The sequence below is a fragment of the Onthophagus taurus genome, chromosome 8 (genome assembly GCF_036711975.1).
Source record: "Onthophagus taurus isolate NC chromosome 8, IU_Otau_3.0, whole genome shotgun sequence".
Taxonomy (NCBI): domain Eukaryota; kingdom Metazoa; phylum Arthropoda; class Insecta; order Coleoptera; family Scarabaeidae; genus Onthophagus; species Onthophagus taurus.
Genome location: NC_091973.1, coordinates 4,977,042 through 5,003,334, shown reverse-complemented (window position 1 = coordinate 5,003,334; position 26,293 = coordinate 4,977,042). Strand labels below are relative to the sequence as shown.

At 33.6% G+C, this 26,293-nt stretch overlaps 4 protein-coding genes across 5 annotated transcripts; 2 read left to right on the top strand and 2 right to left on the bottom strand.

Moving 5' to 3' along the window:
• Positions 1 to 469: 469 nt before the first annotated feature.
• LOC111425636 (uncharacterized) lies at positions 470 to 7,416 on the top strand. The gene is made up of 4 exons (XM_023059785.2): positions 470 to 618; positions 6,284 to 6,375; positions 6,431 to 6,634; positions 6,687 to 7,416. Exons 1-4 carry the CDS (start codon positions 516 to 518, stop codon positions 6,843 to 6,845), a joined length of 558 nt encoding a protein of 185 aa, XP_022915553.1. The 5' UTR covers positions 470 to 515; the 3' UTR covers positions 6,846 to 7,416.
• Positions 7,417 to 8,648: 1,232 nt separating this feature from the next.
• Positions 8,649 to 10,078, top strand: LOC111425499 (regulator of chromosome condensation-like). The gene has a single exon (XM_023059567.2). The coding sequence runs from the start codon at positions 8,649 to 8,651 to the stop codon at positions 9,948 to 9,950; it is 1,302 nt and encodes a 433-aa protein (XP_022915335.2). The 3' UTR covers positions 9,951 to 10,078.
• A 2,985-nt stretch (positions 10,079 to 13,063) lies between these two features.
• On the bottom strand, positions 13,064 to 18,578 carry LOC111425166 (RAS oncogene family member Rap1). Of its 2 annotated transcripts, XM_023058972.2 has the most exons (6): positions 18,059 to 18,578; positions 17,168 to 17,393; positions 16,984 to 17,112; positions 16,409 to 16,561; positions 13,456 to 13,551; positions 13,064 to 13,338 (listed from the first exon to the last, which is right to left on the bottom strand). In XM_023058972.2, exons 2-5 carry the CDS (start codon positions 17,348 to 17,350, stop codon positions 13,462 to 13,464), a joined length of 555 nt encoding a protein of 184 aa, XP_022914740.1. In that variant the 5' UTR covers positions 17,351 to 17,393; positions 18,059 to 18,578; the 3' UTR covers positions 13,064 to 13,338; positions 13,456 to 13,461. The 2 variants fall into 2 exon arrangements, with proteins under 2 accessions (XP_022914740.1, XP_022914739.1); XM_023058971.2 differs by lacking the exon at positions 13,064 to 13,338 and having other exon boundaries at positions 13,383 to 13,551; positions 18,425 to 18,567.
• Positions 18,579 to 24,297: 5,719 nt separating this feature from the next.
• On the bottom strand, positions 24,298 to 26,293 carry LOC111425351 (myrosinase 1-like). Its single transcript, XM_023059328.2, has 5 exons — positions 26,080 to 26,293; positions 25,255 to 26,026; positions 24,770 to 25,204; positions 24,611 to 24,717; positions 24,298 to 24,558 (listed from the first exon to the last, which is right to left on the bottom strand). Exons 1-5 carry the CDS (start codon positions 26,127 to 26,129, stop codon positions 24,384 to 24,386), a joined length of 1,539 nt encoding a protein of 512 aa, XP_022915096.2. The 5' UTR covers positions 26,130 to 26,293; the 3' UTR covers positions 24,298 to 24,383.

Below are 26,293 nucleotides of genomic sequence, written 5' to 3'. Positions count from 1 at the left end.
CGATTTTGCAATGCAACATTTCATGTACTATCCGGCGGATATGTGCCGATTTTAACCGTACATATTTCGACGCACGACAAGGAAACGGTATTTTTTTCTCTTCTTCTACTTTTTCTTTTTTTTTTACTGAAAAGGTTGACCTAAATAGCCGGGCATTACGTTGAATAATTTAAGGCGAGGGCGCGGGTCTTCGGAAAAAAGTTGAGAGGGCTTTTTTTAATGATGTTGACACAAGTTTGCGAACGGTTTCAAGAAAGCTATCGCTCGATAGCTCCTCGGTATTCGTTTATCACCAAAATACCTTATCCAAATCGTATAGAATGGTATATCCTTTAACAAGATAAGATTGTATTGCAGAACGGTATCATATTGCCTCTTGTTTATCGTCTGAGACTTTTCCAAACAGAGTCCAATTGCTTTTGCTAATTTACTCGATGGTGTAGGTGCCACAATTCCAGTTGTGCTATGGTACTGCTTACCACCTCACTCCGGTTATAATTTAAATTAATTTTGCTATGGCAACCTGCATGTCTTCTCTTGACATTAACATTTTCGACGAACACCATTATAACGGAGGATGTTTAGTTAGAACTTATTATTTTACTCACATCCTACCTGGTAAGTTTTCATTTTTAACATATTATTAAAAATAACAACAAAATTACTTTCAAATTATTAAATAAACTAACGCGATAGGATTTTAAAATAAAAATTATAATCTAAAATTTTTCTATTCTTAATCAACTATGAACTCCATTTATTTCTTATTTAATTCTTAATCATTACTCAAAAATGTTTAGATTAATAAAAATTCCAACAGTTCTATAATTGTTATTAAATTATCAACGATTAAAATTGTAATCTCTAATATTATGAAAAATAGAAATTAAAAGTAAACTGTTTATATTAGCGACTTGATTGTTTTGTTCTCCTTTATCAAGCATAACTAAATATTATTTTATTTATTTTCTTTTATAACAGCTTCAAATTCGCCTATAACACTATTTAATATTACTTTCTCCTATGAAATAGAATAAAAAAGCTAATATACACTTTTTTTTGCCTTTATTTGATTGAGTTATTTACTTGGTTATCTATTTCCAAGAATTTTTAGAAAAATGTCGAAATTTCCAAGCTCTCTAAAAATTATTGGAGAGAGATCTGGTTTTACAGAGACTTCCCAAGTATTTCCAAGATTTCTGGAAATTCTAGAATTTCCACGCATGTTCTGATACTTCAAAGTATTTTTTGACATCTCCTGTAGGTTTTGATGATGAATCTGAATTTTCAATGATTTCCAAAGTATTTCCAACATATTCTGAAAGGTGTTCAAGCATTTTCGATGGGTTCTTAACGATTTTTAAGGATTTTCTGTGATTTATTGAATACCAAAAATTTTTAAACAATTTCCAAGCTCTCTAGGATTTATTAAATATAGGTCTGGTTTTACAGAGACTTCTCAAATATTTCCAAGATTTCTAGAAGATTTCTTGAAATTCTAGAATTTCCACGCATTTTCTGATACTTCAAAATATTTTTTGACATCTCCTGTAGGTTTTGATGATGAATCTGAATTTTTAATGATTTCCAAAGTATTTCCAACATATTCTGAAAGATGTTCAAGCATTTTCGATGGGTTCTTAACGATTTTTAAGGATTTTCTGTGATTTATTGAATACCACAAATTTTTAGACAATTTCCAAGCTCTCTATGATTTATTAAATATAGGTCTGGTTTTACAGAGACTTCTCAAATATTTCCAAGATTTCTAGAAGATTTCTTGAAATTCTAGAATTTCCACGCATTTTCTGATACTTCAAAGTATTTTTTGACATCTCCTGTAGGTTTTGATGATCAATCTGAATATTCAATGATTTCCAAAGTATTGCCAACATATTCTGAAAGATGTTCAAGCATTTTCGATGGTTTCTTAACGATTTTTAAGGATATCAAAGATTTTCTGTGATTTATTGAAAACCAAAAATTTTTAGACAATTTCCAAACTCCCTAGGATTTATTAAATATAGGTCTGGTTTTACAGAGACTTCTCAAATATTTCCAAGATTTCTAGAAGATTTCTTGAACGCATTTTCTGATACTTCGAAGTATTTTTGACATCTTCTGTAGGTTTTGACGATGTAAAGAAAAAGATAAAGTCAAGCACAACAAAAATGAAACAGTTCAAGAACACTGAATTGATGACCATGGAAAGAACGTTGGAGGTTTTATTTACAGTTATGAGAGTTTCCAAATCCCAGGAATGTTATCAGCTGTACATAAAATATAAGAAACAGTATCATGAGGCATTACATGATTATAATAGACAACAAATGAAACCTTTATAAATAATGCTGGCAACAAACAACGTGCAATATCAGGATACCAAGAGTGGCTCAAATAGTGGTCCTGTACCTCTCGACATTGAGGACATCAACAAATACTTTGTAGAGGTGGTTGAGAGAATCTTGATCGCTACCTCAAAAACTTAAATGTGACAAATATAAATTCTTTTTTCTTCAGACCAATAACAACAACAGAAATAATAACAACAGTTATAGCAAAAAGTCAGTAATAGAACAGTGTGCGGTCTCTAATCTTAATATTATGTTCAATAAATGTGTCAGCGATGGAATTTTTCCTTCAGAGTTCAAGACAGCGAAACTCCTGCCATTACATAAGAAGTATGATAAAAAAGACTATAACAATTATAGACCTATATCAATTTTGCCTGTTATCTCCAAGATATTTGAAAGATTAATAGCAAGAAGATTAGTGGAATACATTAAAACCAATAAATATTTTGTGACCAATCAGCACGGGTACCAACCAGGCAGATCGGTAATGACGGCTGTTTCTGAAGTAATTGCCTTTATAACGAAAGCACACGATGAGCAAAATGTAGTTCAGATCGACCTGAGTAAACTTCAGCTTTATGGTATTAGAGGTCTACAACTAAATTTAATAAGATCTTATTTGATGGACAAACAAAAACATCGTATTAAAGGACACTACAAGGATAACTTGATGGCTAAATCACAAGAAGCTATATTGTCCACTCAAGAATGGTTCAGTAATAATCTGCTCAAACTAAACAGTGAAAAAACAGACTTGGGAGGGAATCAGCAACTGCAAAATTTCTGCGTATGCATCTAGACAGCGGAATGACGTGGGAAGTGCATTTGAAACATCTGAGGATTAGGCTGACTTCTGCTCTCTTTACTATACGAAGACTAAAACAAGTAGCCAGTCACCTGGCAGGTGAGATTTCCTGAGGATCTTCCTACTACAAAAGAGGGCGGTACGGGTGCTGTGTGGGCTGCTACCTTTCCAAGCATATATATACTTACGAAATATTCCCAAGAATTTCTAAAAAACTTTGTATGGATTCCCTGGGGATTTTCAAGACTTAGAATCGATTCCAAAGATTCTAGCAATATTTCCAATTTACTGCTGAGTTTTCCTGCAAATTCAAGCAATTTTGAAGCATTTTACAAGATATCCAAAGTCCATCGAAGTGTTTCTGGATTTTATTGGAGATTATTACTTATAAGGAATATTACTTAGGAAGCTGGTTGGAAACGAATTTGAGAGTTTTGTAGTATTTCCAAAAATTTCTAGAAAATTTTCAAGTATTTGACATAAACCTAGGGAATTGATCATAATTAATCACTAAAATTACAGCTTCAAAGCACACGATGAGCAAAATGTAGTTCAGATCGACCTGAGTAAACTTCAGTTTTATGGTATTAGAGGTCTACAACTAAATTTAATAAGATCGTATTTGATGGACAAACAAAAACATCGTATTAAAGGACACTACAAAGGATAACTTGATGGCTAAATCACAAGAAGCTATATTGTCCACTCAAGAATGGTTCAGTAATAATCTGCTCAAACTAAACAGTGAAAAAACAGACTTGGGAGGGAATCAGCAACTGCAAAATTTCTGCGTATGCATCTAGACAGCGGAATGACGTGGGAAGTGCATTTGAAACATCTGAGGATTAGGCTGACTTCTGCTCTCTTTACTATACGAAGACTAAAACAAGTAGCCAGTCACCTGGCAGGTGAGATTTCCTGAGGATCTTCCTACTACAAAGAGGGCGGTACGGGTGCTGTGTGGGCTGCTACCTTTCCAAGCATATATATACTTACGGCATTGCTGCATGTTCATGATAACAGAGACAGTTTTCCCTCCAATGGTGGTACCCATAACTATCTGACAAGATCACGACACCAATACCAGGTACCGTACCACAGAACTGCATCAACGCAAAAGTATATGGATTACTGGGGTCCAAAACTCTACAACGAACTACCACCGCAGCTGACTGCGCTATCTAGGCAACGATTTAAGAGGAAAATAAAAAAATATTTGATGGAGAACGTTTTCTATTATTTAATGTGTAGTGTGTAATTGCCATGAAATGTATATTTGTATTCTTGATATTTCAGTTTATTTCTTATGTATTCAATGAAAATTTTTATTGATTTCGAAAGTATTTCCAACATATTCTGAAAGGTGTTTCGATGAATTCTTAACGATTTTTAAAGATATTCAAGGATTTTCTGTGATTTATTGAATACCAAAAATATTTAGACAATTTCCAAAAATTTTTAGATAATCACCAAAAGATTTGTTAGCATTTTTTGAGGATTTAAAAAGTTTTTAAAGTCTCTTCAAGTATTTCTGGAATTTATTGCTGATACTTCTAGTATTAAAACAACTTACGAAATATTCCCAAGAATTTCTAAAAAACTTTGTATGGATTCCCTGGGGATTTTCAAGACTTAGAATCGATTCCAAAGATTCTAGCAATATTTCCAATTTACTGCTGAGTTTTCCTGCAAATTCAAACAATTTTGAAGCATTTTACAAGATATCCAAAGTCCATCGAAGTGTTTCTGGATTTTATTGGAGATTATTACTTATAAGGAATATTACTTAGGAAGCTGGTTGGAAATTAATTGAAGAGTTTTGTAGTATTTCCAACAATTTCTAGAAAATTTTCAAGTATTTGACATAAACCTAGGAAATAGATCATAATTAATCACTAAAATTACAGCTTCTATTCCAAATAATACAATAAAATATTAAATCGAAACTGTTTTCGCCTTGGAGGCTTTTGTAAATTTTTTTTTTAATTTTAACAATGCACAGTAAAAAAATTTATTACTCTAAAGCGGTTTAAATAGCACTATTTATAGTTCACGCGATTTAATGCGAAATAAGTATTCGTAGTAATCTAAGTAATCCGAGCAATACATTCAATTTAGAACGTGAAAATTTCTACTGCAGACGGTGAGTGATAACTATCGTCACATTATGGTTATTAGCTACAATAAGGAAGTTGAGCACCTACTCACCAATAGATGTCAGGAAGTTACGATTATAATTAATGCTAATTTTGGCTTATTAAATTTTTGATAATAAATTTAAATTAAAAAATGTGATGAATATCGTACATAAATAGGAGCGATGTTTTGGGATAAGATTCATGGAAAACGCGAGGTGATAGGGTTGACTCCAGCGGGAGATAATATTGAAAGCGCGCCGGGACCGCAGTGCAGAGCGCTGGTGGTTGTGAAAGGACATGCGCACATTCGTGCCGTTTCTTGTCGCACGGGAAGTGCCTATAGCTATCCCTCGGGTGCAGTTTCTTGGATTCGAGGCATACAAAGCTGTCCTTTCGCCCTCACGCACGTGATTCATACGTTCGACCGAAAAAAGTTCTGCAGAAAAAAACAATAATAAAAATGCATTACAAAGGGCTTAATTATAAACGACAAAAGAGCTGGGGGGTGATATTTAATTTCGTTTACGGGCCGCTTAATTGAGGTTGGGGTCGCTAGATCAACATCAGTAACCCCCTAATCGTCCAGAACGTTGTCCCGTTTTGGCGCATGCTCCCTACTGATTTCAAACGTCCCTAAGGGTTAAATTCGCACGTTCGAGAACATTTTCTTATTTCTAAGCGAAATTTCATTCGGGACAGCGTCGCTTTGGTACGCTCGTCCCGATAATATACTAAAATCACATCGTCGGAGCTCTCTGGAGTTTGAGAGCCGACGCTTCAAAGTTGCTGATCTTTACCGTTCCAGTTAAGCAAATAAGATCTGCCCACATTCCTAAATTTCTGTTTATGCAGAACTGCAAACTCGCGGCACACTATTCAAACTCGTACACCCTCAGATTCACCGTGAATCCGTCTTTTCAAACAAAACGACATTCTCACAATTAAAACACTTAAAACTTTAAATCATAACATTTTCTATTTTTTAGGCAAATCTGTTCGACTCCCTCCAGATCCTCAAGCAACCATTTACGATTGGTTGTTCCTCAAGAAAGTTGCTAGAAAGACCAAAAAAACTAAAGTGAGCAAAGAAAAATCATTATTAATAAATTAATAACAAAAATTTTTCACTTTAGCATGTCAAAACCGAAGTTCCTTACAATTACGAAGATTGCAAGCCAAAGCGGGAATGGTCAAATAACGAGGATGAATACGATTCTGATGACTGTTCTTCGCATGGCATTCTTCTTAAAGCGTTGCAGAGAAAAGCGGAATGGGGAATCCATTTAAAAGAACTTAGAGCTACTATCGAAACATTTAGAATTGGGATCAAAAATAGGGTATGTTAAACTCAATTTTAAAGTTAACACCATTTAACACAATTTTTCTAAGGTATCGGAGATGAGGAAACGACCAAAGAGGCGCCATAGGATCGATAAGAAAAAAGGTATTGCACTTCAACGCGTTTTTAATCGCAATTGCTGCGAAGAAATGTTAAAATGGTTGACCGAAACTTCTGATGAAATGTCTAATCAACAAGCCAATTGTTGAATTCCTTCCAATCAAATTCCTCTTCTTTGAAAAACGTATTAATCTCTAATTATTAATCGCACCCAAGTTTTTGAATTCAATTCGTTTAAATACGCTGTGCGATCAACATATACAAAAAGATTTTTTATTTTATATTTATTATTACCTATATCTTAGTGAGTATTAGAAAAATAATTATGAATCGTTATCCGCCACCTTTAATACTCAAGAAACGTCACAATCGTGCCAAAAAAGATTACAGTCGGCGTTGTTGTGCTAAAAAGGTCACGTTTCAAGGATTAGATTCATCGAGCAGCGATTCATCATCAAACAGCTCAGAATACACCGTTGAATCGTTTGATCTTTTGCCACTCGTTGGATCAGCAAAGTCAATTTCGGTTAATGAGGAATATTACCCGATTGACCTTTCAAGATACAAAGTTTCGGCAATACCATTAGCACCGAAAAATAAGGTATTTTATTGGTTAGAAGCGCACGAAGAGGAATTTGAGAAGCAACTTCCTAAAGATTTATATGAGAACGAAAATTGTTCCACTTGTTTTAATGGATGCTTTAAATTATTTTTAACATATCGTCGAGGTTAAATTGTTAAAAAAAAATTTTTTATAATTATTACACTTTGTAATGTTTATATAGTTTTTATAGAATATTTTATAATTTCATATTTTAAATAAAGTATTTTGATACTTACGTTTGAGTGACATCTTTTTGAGAGTGTTTAAATTTAAAGTTGCACATTTATAACGGTAGGTGGCGTGGATAAACCTATATGAACCTTTTTTTTGAATTCCTAACACCAATTCTTAGTTTATAACTCAAATAACTAAAAAAAAAAGATCTCTGTGCTATTTAATTTAATTTTTTTAACTTATTTTAACGCATTTCAAATAAAATCAACTCCTTTTCATAAAAATTCTCTAACACTTGTTGAGGCCAAAATAGAAATAAGAATGTTTATTTTATACAATCAACTCATGATTCGTCATCATTTCTTGGAACGTGGTTATAAACAAACAAAGGGATTCAATGCACAGCATTATTGAAAGAAAGTTTGAAACATCTCAGGATATTTTTGAACTAAAGCTTCTGCAAGAATCAACCAGAAAACGAATGAATTAATTATTTATGAAAGAAATTTACTAAAAACTTATCTTCATAGCCAAAATAACCTAAAAACGTCAAATTTAAACTATAAAAAACATCAGGAATAAGTCACATTCCCAAATTTCTTATTCTAAACATATTAAAATAAGGCAGTTTATCAATTTATTGCGTAAAAAAAATTATTTTAGGTTATTAACGTACTTAGTTTAATACTTCACGAATCAACCGATAGGTGGCGTAACGTTAGCGATTAAATCACGATTAGTTGTGTCTACATTCAGTAGTGTTTTAAGTTCGGTTTGTTAATGCACTTTTAAACTATATTTCGGTACATTAAAACGTAACATTTATATTAAAACCTACAAATTAATACTAAAAAGATAATTAAAACATTTAAATTTAGTGCGCATGTCTCGTCATGCGTAGTAGATCGTTGTTACCAAAAACGTTATCCTAACTTTAAATTTACTTTAAATTCAGTTTTATTAACTCACTATTAATAAATACGATTAATAAGCATCAATATTTAAAAAAATAAATTAGTTTTAAAAATTGTTCGAGAACTTTTTGAAAATTTGCGTCAAACTGTTAAAACAAAAGACAGTCGAATTTTTAACCGACATTTAGTTTACACGGCGTTTTTTGTGTGGAAGCAAAAACCTTTTTGTTTGAGGAAAATCCTAATAATTCTTAAGAAAAATGGCTCAACGTGATAATTTACCACCGCTGGAACAATTATGTGAGGCAGTAGAGGAAGCAGCGGAATCGCAACCTCCGAAAAAAGGACGTGAACGCTCAAAGTTTACTATCAGCCAGGCATCCACCTCGTATCAACCAATACCGAAATCGTTCCTATTTACAACTGGAAATGGAGAAATGGGCCAATTGGGATTGGGAGTACACTATTTGGAGACGAAATACCCGATGTGGGTGAAAATGGACCACGAAATTATTGGAATACACGCAGGACTTAACCATTCGGTATGCGTTTCTGATAAAGGGGTTGTGCTCACGTTCGGACACAATGGTTTTGGTCAATTGGGTCGACTTCTTGATGCTGACAACACAAAATTTAGTCCTGGGGTTGTTCAGCTTCCAGGAAAAGCGATCCAGGTTACAGCTGGTGAGTGCCACACAGTAGCTTTATTAGATAATGGTCACGTGTACGCTTGGGGAGATTTCAAAGATTCGTATGGTACAATTGGTTTAACGTTGGGGGGCCAACAAGCACTGCCCGTCTTAATGTTTTCTAAAGAGCCGGTTGTCAAGATCGCTTCCGGTTTTAATCATTTTGTTGCTTTAACAAAATCTGGTGTTGTTTGCACCATAGGATGCTCGGAATATGGCCAATTAGGTCGTATTCCCGATCATAGCGCTACTAGATACTGCCAAAACTCAATGGAGAAACACTTGGCTTTGTACCCGATCAAAATCGACAACGATCTCAAATTTGAAAATATCTGGGCAGGGGGAGACACCACACTCGCGAAAGTAAAAGATTCCAACGATGTATACGCGTGGGGATACAATCAATTCCGTCAGTTGGGAATTGCAGACCCTCAAAAGATTTATATGCCAACTGTATCGCCTGATTTCTCACAATACTCCTGGAAAAACATTCGCTGCACCCTCGAACGTTCCATTGGCTTGGACATAAACAAGAAAGTGTACGTTTTGGGACGCCAAGAAGGGGGGCGATTAGGCTTAGGTTATAACATAAGAAGCACACCAATGTTGACTTCGATTCCGTGCCTTGAAGGCTTGGGAGTATCAGAAATTGGAATTGGAGCTGATTGCTCATTCGCTGCAACCGATGAAATGGGCCTAATCGTTTGGGGCACCGGATCAAGTGGAGAATTAGGAACCGGAGACATTGCTGATCGTCTCAATCCATTCGCAGTCAGCTCAAGAGCCTTGGAGAATAAGAGAATTGTTCAAATGAGTGGAGGTGTACGTCACTCCATGATTTTAGCTTTTTATGTTGACCGCCCTAACATGTAACTTAAAAAGAATCACAAAAAATCAAATTGTTTCGTTTAGTTAAGATATTTCTGTTTATTTGTTTATTTAAATGTTCTTTAATTAAAAAAAATGTATTTGTATAGGTGCATGACTTTGTTATAGCACACTATCATTATGAAAAAAAAAATAAATAAAGATGTTACTTAATTTATAAGAAAATGTATATGTATAGGCGCATGACTTTGTTATAGCACACTATCATTATTTAATAAAACAAAATGAAATAAATAAAAAGTTGCTTTTATTAGTTTGGATAAAGCTTTAGCATATTAAGGTAAGAAAGAAACTATGATGCTCATCATATCTAACAAAATATAAAAAATAACTCAAATATAATTCAAAAATTATATACCATAGTATATAATTTTATTAATAAAAATTGTTCATAATGAATCATTAAAACATAATCCATAAATAATTTAACATTAAATATTTCTATTTATACTTAATATGCACCTTTTTGAGAGTTATTCTTAAAGTAAGATCGATGTAGAGAAAATGTATTAATTAGAATTGTTGATATATATTAATAACAACATAATCCATAACCCATTTCAACCTAACAATGGTTGTTGTTTAGTTAGAATTCATAACCCCTAAATTTTGTAGTTATTAAAATTAAACGTAATTCAAAAATTATAAACGACAGGGGAAAATTTTATTAATAAAAATTGTTCATAATGAATCATTAAAACATAATCCATAAACAGTTCCATTTCTTAATTAAAACTTTTTATCTTTAAAAAGTACCGTTTTGGAGATAAAATATTTGTTACTCTAAAAATAAGATTGATAGGATGAAAATTTGTTAATAAAAATTGTTCATATCTATTAATAATAACATAATCCATAACACATCTTAACATAGATTTAGTTACAAATCATAAATTCCTAAATTTGCCACTTCACTTTAAAGTACGTTTCTACTTACCACTTTGCCTTCAGGATCTCCTCTCCCTTTGCACTATAACGTTTAGTAAAATGATATCCAACGACAATTTAGTCGATACTTACCCAGAATGTAGAAATATGATTCCAAAAATAGTGTATCTTAATAATTCGTTCCACTTTAGGCACTTTTATTCAAAATCTTGTACATCGAAAAAGCAGTTATTAAAGTTAAATTAAAAAAAAAGATAATTTTTTTAAAATTAAAAGTGTATTTTAAATGTTTCGGAAGACTTAATACGTACAAAAATTAAAAGCTGATAAAATATTTCAGTTTCTCATTTATATTTATCTCATTAGAATACATTAACATACATTTATATTAAAAAACAACAAGATCGATTTATACAATTTTTCGTCAAATTGATCTCAATGGAAAAAATGATTCTTTCAACCGATACATATATTTGTGATTCGAATCTAGAAAAAGTATCCTGTGAAAAATATATTATATATATATAGATGTATATATATATGTATATATTAACTATGTATAACGGAATTTCGAAAAGATTTTTTTTCTTTATCTTTTTTTTCTTTTTTTTGGCGAGCGGTATGTGTGACAAAAGTCTGCGTCTGGATATATCTCAATGCTTCAACTTGTTTTTTCGATTTTTATATATATATTTTTTATTTTTTTTTAACTTCAATTTGAATCCGCGACTTCACTTGTGCAATAGGCAGGTGCGAAGAATAGAGCGGCTATACCCACGTACACGAAAAAAAGCTCGGTGTCCCCTTATCACAAAAGTCTTTTTATTTTCTTTTTTTTAACGCACACTAATCCAAACTCGACGCAACTCACTGTTCATTTCCCCCGTTAACAGCTACTTAATGAAACATACATATTATAAAAACACACATAAGTCTATAACGTTTATATATCACGTAATTCATCGTTATTTTTTTTAAGACGACTATTTTTATTTCTTTACTATTTCGTTTTATTTAATTGTTAAACGGAACGCCTACGCTGGAAGCACCTTTACGGGGGATTCCGGAAAACGAAATCGAAACTATGGTCCCAAAACGAGTCTGTAAGAGTCAACTCAACGCGAAAGGCATACGTTATTGCTTCTAGGGCGGTACACAAAAATTAAGTTAAAGAATTAGTCTTTTTTATTCTATTTTTTAATAGGTTTGTTTTAGCAGTGTTTGTAAACAGTTGGAAATTTAAAGTAATTCCAACCTTTTCTAAAGTTGCTAGAACATACCTTATATTATTTAATTTAATTTTAAGACTTACCGCTAAGTTGATTGTATGAAATGACTTTTTAATCCTAAAATTTACGTAACTATAACACTTTAATGATTTTTAATAATTTTTAACAACTTATTTGTTTATTTTTTTGTTATTAAAAATTACCAATACATTTTTTCTTACTTAAGTAGATGAAATTTGGCAAATGGGACACAAATCGAGTGCTCGTAGTGTCATTTTTTTTATCTTTAATTATATCACAAGTACCTATATATTCGAGCTTGTTTTAACTTCGTTTATGTCTTATTTTTTGCATCTTTTTGGACCTGGTAACTGTTTCGAAATGAACAGTGAGTTTTTATTTATAAATATTGATCTTTGCTCGACCTTTTACTATTGTGGAGTAAGCACATTGTCGAAGAATCTATACGAGATAAATGAATTTTTAACCCTACATATATTTGGTATACAAGTTACTTGATAGCACAATTATTAATTAATCGGGATCAAAACGGACTCGGTGTAATGCTTACTCGATAATATTAAGGTGAAAACGAACATCTTTAAAATTTAAAAAAGTTATTTTTGGAAAACGATTTATTTGTTTTTTTTAAATGTTTTTATTAGTTTTTTTCTTAGATATGCACTGGTGCTACACCCTACAACGCTTACTCGCTACGGGAATTAAAACAACGAAAGGGAAAAAACACACTCCCGGTCGAAAAAAAATTATTAAATATATTGTCCGTTTTGGATAGTCTTTAGATCCGAAACAAATTTATTTAAAAAAAAATTGATAATAAAAAGAAAAGAAAAATTGTAATAAGTAAAGAAATATGACAAAAAATAACTAAAAACTACCTACGCGTTTTGACACACCACTTTTTCATTGGCAGTAGATTTATATGAAATTCTATTATCATCTCTCCGCGTTATTTATTTATTATTTTTTTTGTTATGTTTTTGTTTTCTCACTAACGTAGAGCGATAGAGTTAATTACTATTTAGTTATTGACGATATTTCTAAAAATGCAATAACTTTGATTTTATTTTTTTCGAAAAATTTTTAACTCACATATATTGTTACGGTTAGATTACAAATACAAATATTGATGAAATAGTTTTAAATAAAATAGCGACGCGCGCCGTGCCCGAGACGGTGAGTGGGGGGCGATGCTCCCATATCCGCACTTGCCTTCACGTCTTACTCACTTTGTCCTAATATACATATTAGATGAATATACACACATATATTTATAGAAATATATATATATGTATATATTTATAATAAAGATAGTCTAATAAACGATATTGATCATTTTGGTTCTTTTATACCTTTTCTTATAGGAGCGCACAGATTGATTTCTTCTTCTGTTTTTGCTTCTTCTCTGGTGATTTTTTATTGATTTGCCGCACTAAATCATAGAATATCTACAACAACAAAAAATTTATTATTATATTTAAGTTAACAATTGGTTCCGTTTACTCAGCAATTCTTTTTGCTTAGTCATTTAAGGATGCAATAACAAACAATACAAAGAGATTGTTATTTCTGATTAATTCCGCCTACAAATTTAGGTTTGTCAATCAAGATAAGGTGAATAATTCAATACACAAAATTGTTATTCAAATTCATTAAATAAGAATAACATAAACAAGAAAATAAAGTCGATTAAGAAATTACATGTAACAATATATAACAAGATATGACTGTGATCTGGGAAAAAGCATTAATCACAGTTACACATTACAAAGTGTAGCTATAAAGGTGTTTTTGAACCTTGAAAAGGCTTTTCATAACCCACCCAGGAAGAATAGTTGGGAAATCTTAATAGAATCTTAATAGAATGAGGAGCCCATTACTGTTTGTTATATTTATGGATGAAATTATCAAGCAACGTAAATCGTTAACAAAGAAATTATTTACAACTGCAAAGAATACAAGTAACGGGATGATATTATACTATTACTAAAAGAAATAATAAATAGAAGCAATAGTATTATTTTCAATGCCTATATAAAATATTTGAAGTAATAAATAAGCAGATGGGAGATGATCTTGACAGGTCAAGTAAAGGGATCATACAAGCAGGAGAATTGAGAACTATTTTGAGAAATAACGTTATTTTAGAAAGGAACAGGTATAACCAAGAGAAATAAAATGATACAATCAATGTAGGAATTTATTGAGGAAAGATAGTTATCTTGGTGGGGAACTTAAAGTTGATGAAAGAAGAAGTCCAGGTAAAAATGAGTCTGGAAAGCAAGAAAATTGAAGGAGAAAGAATTATGAACGATAAAAATATTATGACGTCGTCAAAGATTTAGCACTTAGATATTAATAATAACCTAAATGCCTTTCAAATCAATCAGGAAATAGTTGGTTTAAATAAGCTTAATTGGAAGCTGCATAGTATCTTGTTACAAAAATAAGTCTTGTTTGGACTGAGTTAGATCAGAAAATCTAATCATAAAAGGAAAAAATGTTGTTGGGTGTGAGGACCTCTTACGCAATGTGGATTTTGACTACCTAATATTGACAATTTTGTGTATTTATTTGGTTACTCATTGTATATATTGTAAAAAAACTGTTTTTGACTAAATTTTTGTTGTGGTTCCGAATTATAATAGCTTGTAAAGCTCGCTGTTTTGGTCCAAGAGTTTTGTGGTTCTAAACTTTCCCACGCATAGAAATTGCATATTGCGTATTGTCATCAACGACATTAATACCTGCTTTCACCACTCAAAATTTCTTCTGTATGCCGACGACAGCAAGATATTTGCACCTATTTGCTCGCTTCAAGACTGTGCAAAGTTGCAAAGCGACTTGGACAGACTACAAGCATATTGTATTAATAATCTTTATATTAATTATGACAAGTGCAGCAAGATTACTTTCACACGTAAACGCTATCCTACTGCTTTTGATTACTTGCTTGGTTCTAACACCCTCCAAACAATCCGAATGCGTTAGAGATCTTGGCGTTCTTTTCGACTCCAAACTCACATTGATTCTATTGTTAACAAAGCCTCGGCTTTTTATGTCGTACATGCCGACCCTTCACTGATCTATCCTATATTCGTTTATTTTATTTCGCCTATGTGTCTTCAGTACTTAACTATGCATCTACAGTTTGGAACCCCCAGTATCGCATTTACATTGATCGCTTGAAGCAAGTACAAAAGCGTTTTCTTAGGTACCTTGCACACAAAAACGTTCTTAGTCGCGTAAGAGACCTTACTGCGACTACGCCCAGCGATGCATAGTTTTCAGCATCCCGCAGCTTTCCTCCAGGCAACTTATTAACGGTATTGTTGACTGCTCCACGAAACTCTCTGAGATACAGTTTAAAGGTCACTATTCTTTGTGCCGCGCAGTAATACCTATGCGCTTTCAAACTTCGCGATTCAACCATTATAGCTCAGATTCTGACATATTCGCTGCCACCTTGTCGTCGTTTAAAAGGAAAGTTCATGGTGTATCCTGGCATTGAGCATTGCGTACAACATAGGCTGACAGTTTTTTCTTTTGTTTTTACTTTTGTTAATATATTATATATTATATGCATATTATTGTTAATTTCAACCATTCTCGTTTTTCTTGTTATTCAGAATTATCCATTCTTGTTAAGAATTCTTGTTAACTGCATATTTTTTATTGTACTTATTAGCGGATGTTTCGCTGGGCTTGACCCGACTGCATCCCAAACACATTTAAATAAATAAATAAGTATGTATGCGCAGAAAGATTCAGAACTGTTTGGAACTACTGAACTCTTGAACCAAAACAGACTTAATATTTTACCCCAATGGGGTATACAGGGTGTCCTGTATCTTCCACATCAGAGCATTACACGGTTGTAGGATACATTATTCTGAATATATATTATTATGAATAATTAATAATATAATATATGGCGTGAATAACCCCATGGGAACTGTTTAAACTTATCCAATAGCAATTCAACAAACATCTCACCCCCGGCCAGTCCACCGCGCCATGCAGAGAAATAAACTTTTTCCCTGATTCACGGAAAATTGTTATTGGACAACTTTAAACAGTTCCCGTGCGGTTATTATAAACATTTCGGAAAAATGTTATGAGAAAGACCGCTTCAGAATTATGTATCCTACAATAATAATGCTTGTATGATGCTCTGATACAGAAGATACCCATATCTTCTATTTTAATATTAAGTTCTTTTAACAATTACATGAGACACCTTGTATATATGAATAAGTATCCTCATAAAAACCAGATTTTTCTTAAATCTTTGCATTTACTTACATCCTTTACGTTAATTTTTGCTTTGGCTGATGTCTCCATGAAGGCACAGTTGAACTGGCGCGACAAATTTACTCCCTGATCTTTGCCCACTACCCTTTCCTCTTCTAAATCGCACTTATTTCCAACCAACACCATGGGCACGTCATCTGTATCCTAAATAAATTTTAAAAAAATTAATATCAATCAATTTTATTTATTTATTTTTTTAATTCGATATAATTTTTTCCACTCAATTATCATAACAAGTAGTTGTGATAGTTATGATACATGAGTCATGTGAATGTGAATAGTCGTTTAATGGGTGACTAATTTTAATTGAGACTGAATGATGAAAGGAAATGATTTTTTTTTTATTTTACAAGCTTATCTACAACAAATATGTTTTGTGGTAAATATTTTTAGTTATGGCGAAATTGATTTGACAGGAAAAATAGGGGGAACATGTAAAAAACGCAAAATTCCCGTTAATATTTGTGTCGTCACCAAGTGTAACTATAGCCTTATCATATCAGGTTTGATAACATGAAAAATGATTAATGTTTGTATAGGATAAAAAATACAACAAAATATCTTACCTTCACTCGTAATATCTGCTCTCGTAAGTCTTGTAAATCATTGAATGTTGATTGTGCAGTGATTGAATAAACCAGGACGAATCCCTGACCATTTTTCATATACAAATCTCTCATTGCCGTAAATTGTTCCTAATTGAGGCATTTTAATTAGTATTTATTAATGATACAAAATTGACGAACATACCGTTCCGGCAGTATCTAAAATTTCTAACATACACTGTTGACCGTCAACTTCAACTTGTTTCCTATAGCTATCCTCAATGGTCGGATCATATTTTTCAACGAAAATCTCTTGCACAAATTGGACGGTAAGCGCGGATTTTCCTACACCTCCCGAGCCCAGAACGACAATCTTGTATTCGCGCATCTTGACCACCAACAATTAAGATCAATCACCAATCCTATTTACCCTGAAAGGAAAAAACGGGGATTTTTAAAAGTTTTTCTTCTCAGGACAAAATTTAGCCAACTTTTTTTTATAGTTTGCAAACCACCGCCAAATATTCTACAAAAAGCAAAGGCTGATTCATCGCGGTAACAACAGAGACCACAACAGGAAATTTGTTAAAAAAAAATAAAAAAGACTGAGACAAGAAAACTCAAATAAAAAAGGCAGGAAAATAAATAAAGAATTTGGAACAAAAATATACAAAAAGATATGCAACTCTGCTATCTAACCAAATGGAATTTAGGTTGAAACAAAAGTAGATAGGATATCATTTTTGAAATGTCGACTTTACCAATTTCAGTGCGTAATCACAATCATCAGGAGTCTACCCAAAGTAGGAAAATTTTAATTGGATATTAATTACAAGCACTTAATAATTTTTTTATCACAGCAAAAAGCGTGTTAAAAAGAAGAATATTGAAATAAAAAAGCTAGAAAATAGAATTAGCGGAAATTTGTTTGGTTGTTTCTTGAAACATCTAGAGGAAAAGGAGGTTTTAAAAAAATATATGAAGATTATGAAAATACTATTTTTTTAGAAAGATTTTTTTTGAGATCGTTGTTGAAAAAATCTAAAAAGATATGCCCCTCTGCCGTCTAACAAAAAGGAATTTAGAAGATACGTACGTCGTATCCAAAACAAATGCCCAAATCGGCCGAAATCCAAGAGTGTCCGTGGGGGCAGAGTCGATTTCTTCCGGTAGGAGCAACTGGTATACTCGAGCTGTGAGTACTTCGGGGGCTCGGGTTTTTGGGGGGCACTTGGATATCTTCTCCACGGGTACTTTTAAATTTAACTCCGCACTGTGTATGTTTTAGTTCACTGTCATGGCTCAAGGCTTGATGATGAACAAATCCCCACTTAGATGTAGAATATCCATCGCTTTTGCGGCACTTGCGATTTTATTCGTTTATAATCGTACTCGTTTATGTGCCGGCTCCAGAGGGGAAGGAGGCTGGCTTGAGGCAAAACAGGAAAAAGTTTCAACTTACCGTACGTTCACCGTTGGATTTAACACCGTTATTTCTCTTGGTTTTCGGGCGATGGCTTGTTGGTTGTCGTATAGCTGCACTTTACTAACTCCTTTCAGCGCATGCCGTTGCCCGTTGCCTGATGGAGTTGGTCGTGGTGTGCCGCGCCCGTCTCAACCGATAAATGCCCTTTACTTACACTTTTATACCAAAGATGGCACAACAAACGCATTTAAAAACAACTTAACCTAAAATTAATTACATTGGAAAATCCATTCAATTCAATAGTTTCATATTATATCCAAATTCTTTTACCTTTCGTATTGATTTAAATACATTTTGTCACCAAGCACAAAATATCGATAATACAGAATACTACATTAATTGAAACATTTGATTATTATTTGAAAAGATTTCTGTTTTTATTATTTCGTTTATATCAATGTTCGCCAAATAATATCCTTGTTTACGATTTGTGATCGTGATGCCTAGATGGCAGAGTGATTTATGTATTCTTAAAATTAAATTTTACTATAACTAGCAGAGGGTTAGTTAGCAGAAGGTTAGTTAGCACAAGGTTTAAATTCATTCATAAAATGATGTTTTTCTTGTTTGCCGCTAGAAGCAGCACGAGCGGGAGTAACCCAACTCGACCGGGTGAATAACTATATGTCTATAACAGCCCCGGATCTAGGGGGGGCAAGCCGGGGTATACGCCCTGGGCGGCAAGTTCAGAGGGCGGCCAAATTCACACTTTACAGACGAATAGACAATTCATCATTTACTTAACTTTGACCACGGAATAAATAATAGTAGAAGTATGTTCTATGTGGTACAGGACGTTGGCTAATTGCGAAAGGGTACAAGCCAAGATTGCAGAAAGGAATGAGCTGGCCGAGTTCGTACCGTGCTTGGCTTACTCCTTAAATCTTGTAGGTGTTCGTTCTGCCTCATCATGCCAGGAAGGTATTAACTTATTTGGACTGATTCAAAAAGTATATTGCTTTTTTGTTGGCTCCACTACTAGGTGGGACATTATGAAAAAATACGTTAAAACAAATTTAAAAGGAAGTAGTCAGACGAGATGGTCGGCGAAATATGTTGCTGTGAATTACATAATTTGCCAGAAATAGCGGAAGCCTTAGAAAAAATTAAAAGCAAACTTCTCATGCTCCAGAAGCTAAATACGATGCAGGTTATCTCTTAACTGCTATAACGGATTTTAAATTTATTCTTAATTTAACTATTTGGGCGAATAATTATCCTTGCTTCCCGAAGATATTATCCTTGCCCGTTCCGTCGCACTAATAGATAGTCTGCTCAAAACTTTGAAATGAGACAAAATCCAATGGAATATTGGATAAAAGAGGCTGAAGAAGTTGCTTAAAAGAGTGGTGTTGACCCTATTTTGCAAAACTAACGAATTCCAAAACGTAAAAAACATTTCGATGGGATGTGTGAAGACGAATTACAAACATTCCAACCTGTTCAACTATTTTCTAAAGTAATAATGATGGTATTTGATCGAATCATATCAGAAATTAAAAAGAGGTTTAATTGTGCTACCATGCTGAATTTGAATTTTGCTTTAATCTTCTATGTGCCAGGAACGCTTATCGAGTCTTGCAATCTTAGCGATAGAAAATCGAATTGCACACGAGATAAATTATGACAAGGCCATAGATTTATTTGCTGAACAAAAAGCTCGAAGAGTAAAATTTTAATTTCAATTCACAAATGCAATAATATATTTGATTTTTATTTTTATTATACATATTTTTATTTTAAATCCTATCTTGTGCTGTGTATAAAATATATATCCTACACGTTCATGTCTATATATCTGTAAATAAATAGGCTTAACACAGAAAGAACAGCGATGGATGCATTCTTTCCGGAAGGCCTATGTAGGCTATGTCCAAATGTCAATCAATTAGTAGACATCTGATAGCTGAAATTATATAGATGATAAATGATAAAGGTAAAAATAAATATAAGTGGGCGAGGGCGGCATTTTTCAGTTTTTGCCCCGCCTAAAAAAATTCAAGATCCGGGGCTGGTCTATAAACAAGGGTAAAATTCAGGTTCAACCTCAAGAAGTCAATATATTTTCATTGCACTAAACAAAGTCAATATAATGAACAAAAACAAAGCATGTATTACATTTAATTGCAAAAAAGAGAACAAAAATAGCTTGTAATATCAACTTTTTGAAGTCATGTATTAATTTTATCTATGATTTCTAACATCTTGCTCCAAAATACTACCATAATTTTATACTAGTGTTTACTCACGTAAGTAATATAGTATCACATTGAAAAGTCAATAGCAAATACTAAAATAAATGTATAAACATAGTAATAAAACAAATTAACTTTGTTACTCCACAAATTGATCCTGCATATAATCTGACCATACATAGTAGGCTTTCTTGACCAGATTTGACTTCACACATTTTTTGAAGTGTCCTCGTTCCATAGTTATGATTTCTTTTGGCAACTTGTTAAAAAATGTAACTCCCCAGAAATCAGCACATCTTTTAGTTGCTTCTATCCTATGTAACGGTAATCTTAGTTCATTTTTGCCTCTTGTGTCGTGTGTGTGAAAGTTTGCATTCGCATTAAATTCACTTCTATTGTCATAAACATACATCAAGGTAGCCAAAATTTATGCACTTGGTACGGTAAGTATACATTCTGTTTTAAATACATCTTTGCAGCTGTCAGTAGTTTTAAGATTGCATAAAGCTCTCACCGCCTTCTTCTGCAAACCAAAAATTCTTCTTAAGCCAGGTGAATGACCCCAAACAACTATGCCATATGTTGCAACAGCATGAAAATTTGCAAAATAGGCTATTTTGGCTAACTTGTAAAAATTGCTGACTTTAATTTTTCTCTTATGATATCAATATGTGGATTCCATGTTAACTTAGGAATAAGAGATACACCCAAGAACTTCACCGCGGGTAAGTTTGAGGGTAATTTCATATCAATGACAATTGATTCTGCTTTATTTTCATTTAATTTCTTAATGGATGGATCTTGATTGTGAGTCGATGGCAAACTTTTTTGCAGAGCCTCCCCTGATCATCGATGACGTAACTAAGGCGGCTACAATTAATGAAATTCTTACTTCTCTTAAATCTTGCTCCTTCTCTCTTACGCTTGTGACCGCGATCGAAGTAGGCGATGCTTTGACTTATTCGAAGTCCCCTTGCGTGGGTTCTGATGGTATCGGTCTCAACCTTCTTCTTCCTATCCTGGATATAGTGCTTCCTCCCTTAACTCATATCTTCAACTTTTCTTTTGAGCGGTCTTTATTTCCCTCTGTCTGGAAGGTTGCTCATGTCGTTCCCATACCCAAATCCAAGTCCTCTTCATGTAACACTGATTTCCGTCCGATTTCAATTTTATCCGTACTATCAAAAGCTCTTGAACGCTTAGTTTATTTACAAGTCCAAGGATTTCTAGAGAGGTTTAATTTACACAATGAGTTGCAATCGGGTTTTCGCAGTGGGCATAGTACAACTACTGCTCTCATTAAAGTTACTGATGATATTAGGTATGCCTGCGACAACAGATGTGTTACTGTGTTGGTACTGCTCGATTTCAGCAAGGCTTTTGATTCTATCGACCACAGCCTTCTTTTAGCGTCTCTTTCTGCCTACGGATTCACTCCCCCCTGTGTTTCTTGGTTTCAATCCTACCTTTCCCATCGCTCCTTGTGCGTACGCGGTAACTCTTCAATTTCTTCTGCTTGTGCAATCAAATGTGGTGTTCCTCAGGGCAGTGTATTGGGTCCGTTACTTTTTTCTTTGTTCGTTAATAGTGTTACTAATTATATCTCGTGTAATTATCATTTGTATGCCGACGACCTGCAGATATATACTACTACTACTGTTGCTGAATTTCCGGCAGCTATTGTGCGACTTAATAACGATCTATCAAACGTCTTGAACTGGTCTCGGAGATACGGACTTAAGTTGAACTCAGTTAAAACGCAAGCTATTGTGTTTGGAACTCGTCAATTACTTGGTAAGATTAATCCATCTGCCTGCAGTGATCTGATGCTGGATGGTAATGTCATACGGTTTTCTAACACAGTTAAAAATCTTGGAGTCCTTATGGATTCTGCACTGTCTTGCAAACCGCAAATTCAACATGTTTACAGAAAAGTCTATGCTTGCTTCCACTCTTTAAAAAGACTTCGCTGCTCTCTTCCTCCTGTGGTGCGTCGTAATCTTTGTTACTCTCTTATATTTCCTCACTTTGACTATGCGGACGCGGTTTATCCCGATCTCTCGGTGACTCTTCTGAGTAAATTGCAGCGGCTACAAAATAATTGTATCCGGTTCATATTTGACCTAAATAGATTTGAGCATGTAACGCCGTATCGCAATTACATTCAGATGTTAACCTGTGAGAGACGTAGATCCTTTCGTTTATTAACCATTTTATTTAAAATCCTTCATAACTGCAACCCAAAGTACTTATCAGATAGGTTCCAGCAATTATCAACTCATGAGCTTGCTACTCGTTCACGTTCTGATACTATTCTTACATTTCCCGTTCATAGCACTGAAATTTATCATAGATCATTTACAGTACAGTCGATTGCGCTGTGGAATGGACTGCCTTCTGAAATTCGTAATATTTCTAGAATTACTAATTTTAGACATATTTTAAAGAGCCACTTGCTTGCCCTTCAACTGGCTGTTTCCTGATTCTTTGTTCTTTGTCTTTCTCTTTTTTTCCTCTCTTCAACTGCTCTCAGTTGTTGGCAACTGATATCCGGCAGATTCTTTTAGTTTCTTTTAGTCGCTCTCTCTCTCTCTTTTTGTGTCTTTTCTTTATTTTTCTCTTTGTTTTTCTTTTCTTGCTTAATCTTATTTGGTGATGTTAATAATATCTAATTGTCACTACTTGCCATATTCAGCAAATACTATTTTTATTTTTGTTTGTTCTGTTGGGTCATTTGGCAGAGATCGCTTGTGCGATAAAATGATCCATTTGCTGATACTGTTTAAGTTAAGTGTATCTTATGTAATTTTGTATTTTTGTCGGTGGCAATAAATGATAAATAAATAATTTCAGGCAGTTGTTCGGGAACCACTCCTTTGACTGAGTTGAAGCAGCGGAGGACTTTAAAGGTGGTAATTGCTGATCAGAATCTTTTATTAATACAGAAGTATCATCTGCGGAAATACACATATCCTCACGGACATTAAACGGTAAATCATTAATGTATGTTACGAATAACAAAGAACCCAGTATTGATCCCTGTGGTACTCCACTTGTTAGTTTAGATGTTCCAGACGTATTATTTTCCCAAAAAACATATTGCTGCCTACCCACAAGATATGAGCTAAGGAGATTTAGTTCTTGGCCTCTTATACCATAAAAGTATAATTTTCTCAATATTATATCATGACTCACCATATCAAACGCAAAATCTATAACATCCATTATTGCCGTAATATTTTACCTACCACTACGATAACCATGCCGCCTGTTGTTTAGAAGGTCAAAGCGATCTAGCTAACTTTTTAGCTATTAATTTTTCAAAAACCTTCGAGACTATGGGCAGAATAGATATTGGTCTATAGTTTTCGCATTCGTTTATATCTCCTTTTTATGCAATAGCAGCACCTTTGCGATTTTCGTATCTTCCGGAAAAATTCCTTGCATGTAGTATACATTCCTGCATACTACAAAAACTTTTAGAACAAAAGTTGTAGCAAATTTTATTTTTAACAATTTTGCATCACTTTTGCTCTCAGATGCACAAATATTGAAAAAAGTAAGAAAATTTGCCGAGTTTTACAACTTGTTAATGTATTAATCGGATTCCGTGCAGAAAATCGAAACAGTTAAAAATTGCAATAAAACACAAGATTGAATGTTAGTTAATATAATAATTTAATATTTGAAACAATAAATATATAAAATGCAAAATATTGATTATGCTCATTATTTTCGAATTAATCCTCAGTCTCGTTGAGTCTGTTCCATCTACACTCACGATAGTGTTCCGGAGAGAATCCCCAATCAATTTTTCTAGTTTTTATAATATTGGCATATGTTACCGAAGATAATTTAGGTTTCCTAGGCCTTTCTGGGTTGGTAAAATCTACTCTGTAAAGACCGTACTTTTCACTGAAATAATAACGAATAAATCTTTAAGTAATCTAATTATTAAGTTTATTACGTGTATCCTTTGTACCAATTGAAATTGTCTAAAAGGCTCCAAACTGTATAAGCAGTAACATTGCACCCATCCTCTTCTATGGCTGCGGCAACGTGTTCCAAGTAAACCTGAATAAAATAATAATGAGAATGATCTCGTTATGAAATAAACGGAGCTTACGTTCATGTAATGGACTCTTCGACAATCGTGTTCGTTCCCAGAATCGGGATATCCATTTGCTGTGATAAAGATTTCCGGACTGTTATATTCTTCTTTAACCCACTTCAACAAATTTTTAATTCCCCATGGAACAGGATTAACCCATGAGACACCGGTTGGCCGCGGTGTTCTATGTTCAGTACAGAAATCAATTCCAAACAAATGATTACCTTCCTGATTTATATTAGGACGACTACCGTCGCAAATTTTGGAAATAAAGTGAGACAATCCTATGAAATCAGCGCTCCCTCTTATAAGTTCTACTTCATCTTTTGGAAAATCAGGAAGTTTGAAGGTAGTCATTTGTTGTCGTTGAGCGAACATTTCCAACTGCTTTGCAAGTTCTGGTGGATAATCACCTTCTTTTGAAAAGATTGGGTGAGCAAACCATCCCAACTAACAAATTAAATTAGTAATAAATAATAGTAATTTGAATAAATTATTACCTCAATTTCCATTGCTAGTCGACTTAACTCAACATCGGATTCAGATTTTAGGCCTCGTTCCATCCACGTTGCGCCCAATGAGATCCCAATGCGACCTCGCTGTCTTGTTCTATAGCGGGTGTTGTATATTTTATAAACTCGTCCGTGAGATCTTAGGACGGTGTGTGCACAAAGGTACCCGCTATTACCTTCATGTATTAATCCGTCCGCGAAGGTCACCTCTTGGTAATAGTTGTCAAAGCAAAATCTGTTCGGGTCATCAAAAGTAATCCAATCTCTGACTTTATTTCCGTATATTGAAAATAATAAATTAGCATAGGTTTCAAAGACATCAATTAATTGTTCGTTCATCCAGCCTCCTTTTTCTTGTAGTGCTTGGGGAAGGTCCCAGTGAAACATTGTCGCAACCGGTTTAATACCATTCACTATAAGCTCATCAATTAAATCGTTATAGTAGCGAATTCCATCAGCGTTGATCGAGTTGGTGTAGCCAGTTGGAAAAATTCTCGACCAAGATATTGAAAACTTGTAAAAATCGACGTTCATTGCTTTCAATAGTTGCACATCATCCATAAATTTATGGTAACTATCGCAGGTAATATCAGCATTAGATTTGTCTTTAATTTTCTGAGGTTTCCCGTGAGTAAGCCTGTCCCATTGATTTTCACCTTTTTCGCCTTCATTCCATGCTCCTTCAACTTGATAGGCCGAAGTTGCAACTCCAAATTGTAATGTATCGGGAATGCTTGGTTTAGCATAAGACATACAAATACTATGCCAAAAAAAATTAAAGTACTATTAAAGCAAAAGTAAAGATTAACTTACCACATGAGTAGAATATAACTCATAATACCAAGATGATTCTTCATAACCATCGTGAAGTCGAAACTACTTCTGATTTTAAACGCCCTTTTCTGCAGTATTTATACGATTTTTTCGCGAAAGAATTTCCCTCGTTATCAACTTCGTACCAACTTGTACCAACCACGAATTTGGAATTTTTCGACTATCGTAATTTAATTGGAATCTTTTTGACTAA

Excerpts from the sequence above, each read along its gene's own strand:
- LOC111425636 (XM_023059785.2), top strand. The coding sequence starts at position 516 with ATGGCAACCTGCATGTCTTCTCTTGACATTAACATTTTCGACGAACAC. Across the intron at positions 619-6,283 it reads TTTTACTCACATCCTACCTG|GCAAATCTGTTCGACTCCCT; the intron begins GTAAGTTTTCAT and ends TCTATTTTTTAG. Across the intron at positions 6,635-6,686 it reads GAATTGGGATCAAAAATAGG|GTATCGGAGATGAGGAAACG; the intron begins GTATGTTAAACT and ends AATTTTTCTAAG.
- LOC111425499 (XM_023059567.2), top strand. The coding sequence starts at position 8,649 with ATGGCTCAACGTGATAATTTACCACCGCTGGAACAATTATGTGAGGCA.
- LOC111425166 (XM_023058972.2), bottom strand. The coding sequence starts at position 17,350 with ATGCGCGAATACAAGATTGTCGTTCTGGGCTCGGGAGGTGTAGGAAAA. Across the intron at positions 16,562-16,983 it reads AGCAGATATTACGAGTGAAG|GATACAGATGACGTGCCCAT; the intron begins GTAAGATATTTT and ends AAATTTATTTAG. Across the intron at positions 13,552-16,408 it reads CAAAAATTAACGTAAAGGAT|ATATTCTATGATTTAGTGCG; the intron begins GTAAGTAAATGC and ends TTGTTGTTGTAG.
- LOC111425351 (XM_023059328.2), bottom strand. The coding sequence starts at position 26,129 with ATGGTTATGAAGAATCATCTTGGTATTATGAGTTATATTCTACTCATG. Across the intron at positions 26,027-26,079 it reads AGTTATATTCTACTCATGTG|TATTTGTATGTCTTATGCTA; the intron begins GTAAGTTAATCT and ends TTTTTGGCATAG. Across the intron at positions 24,718-24,769 it reads GAAGAGTCCATTACATGAAC|GTTTACTTGGAACACGTTGC; the intron begins GTAAGCTCCGTT and ends TATTTTATTCAG.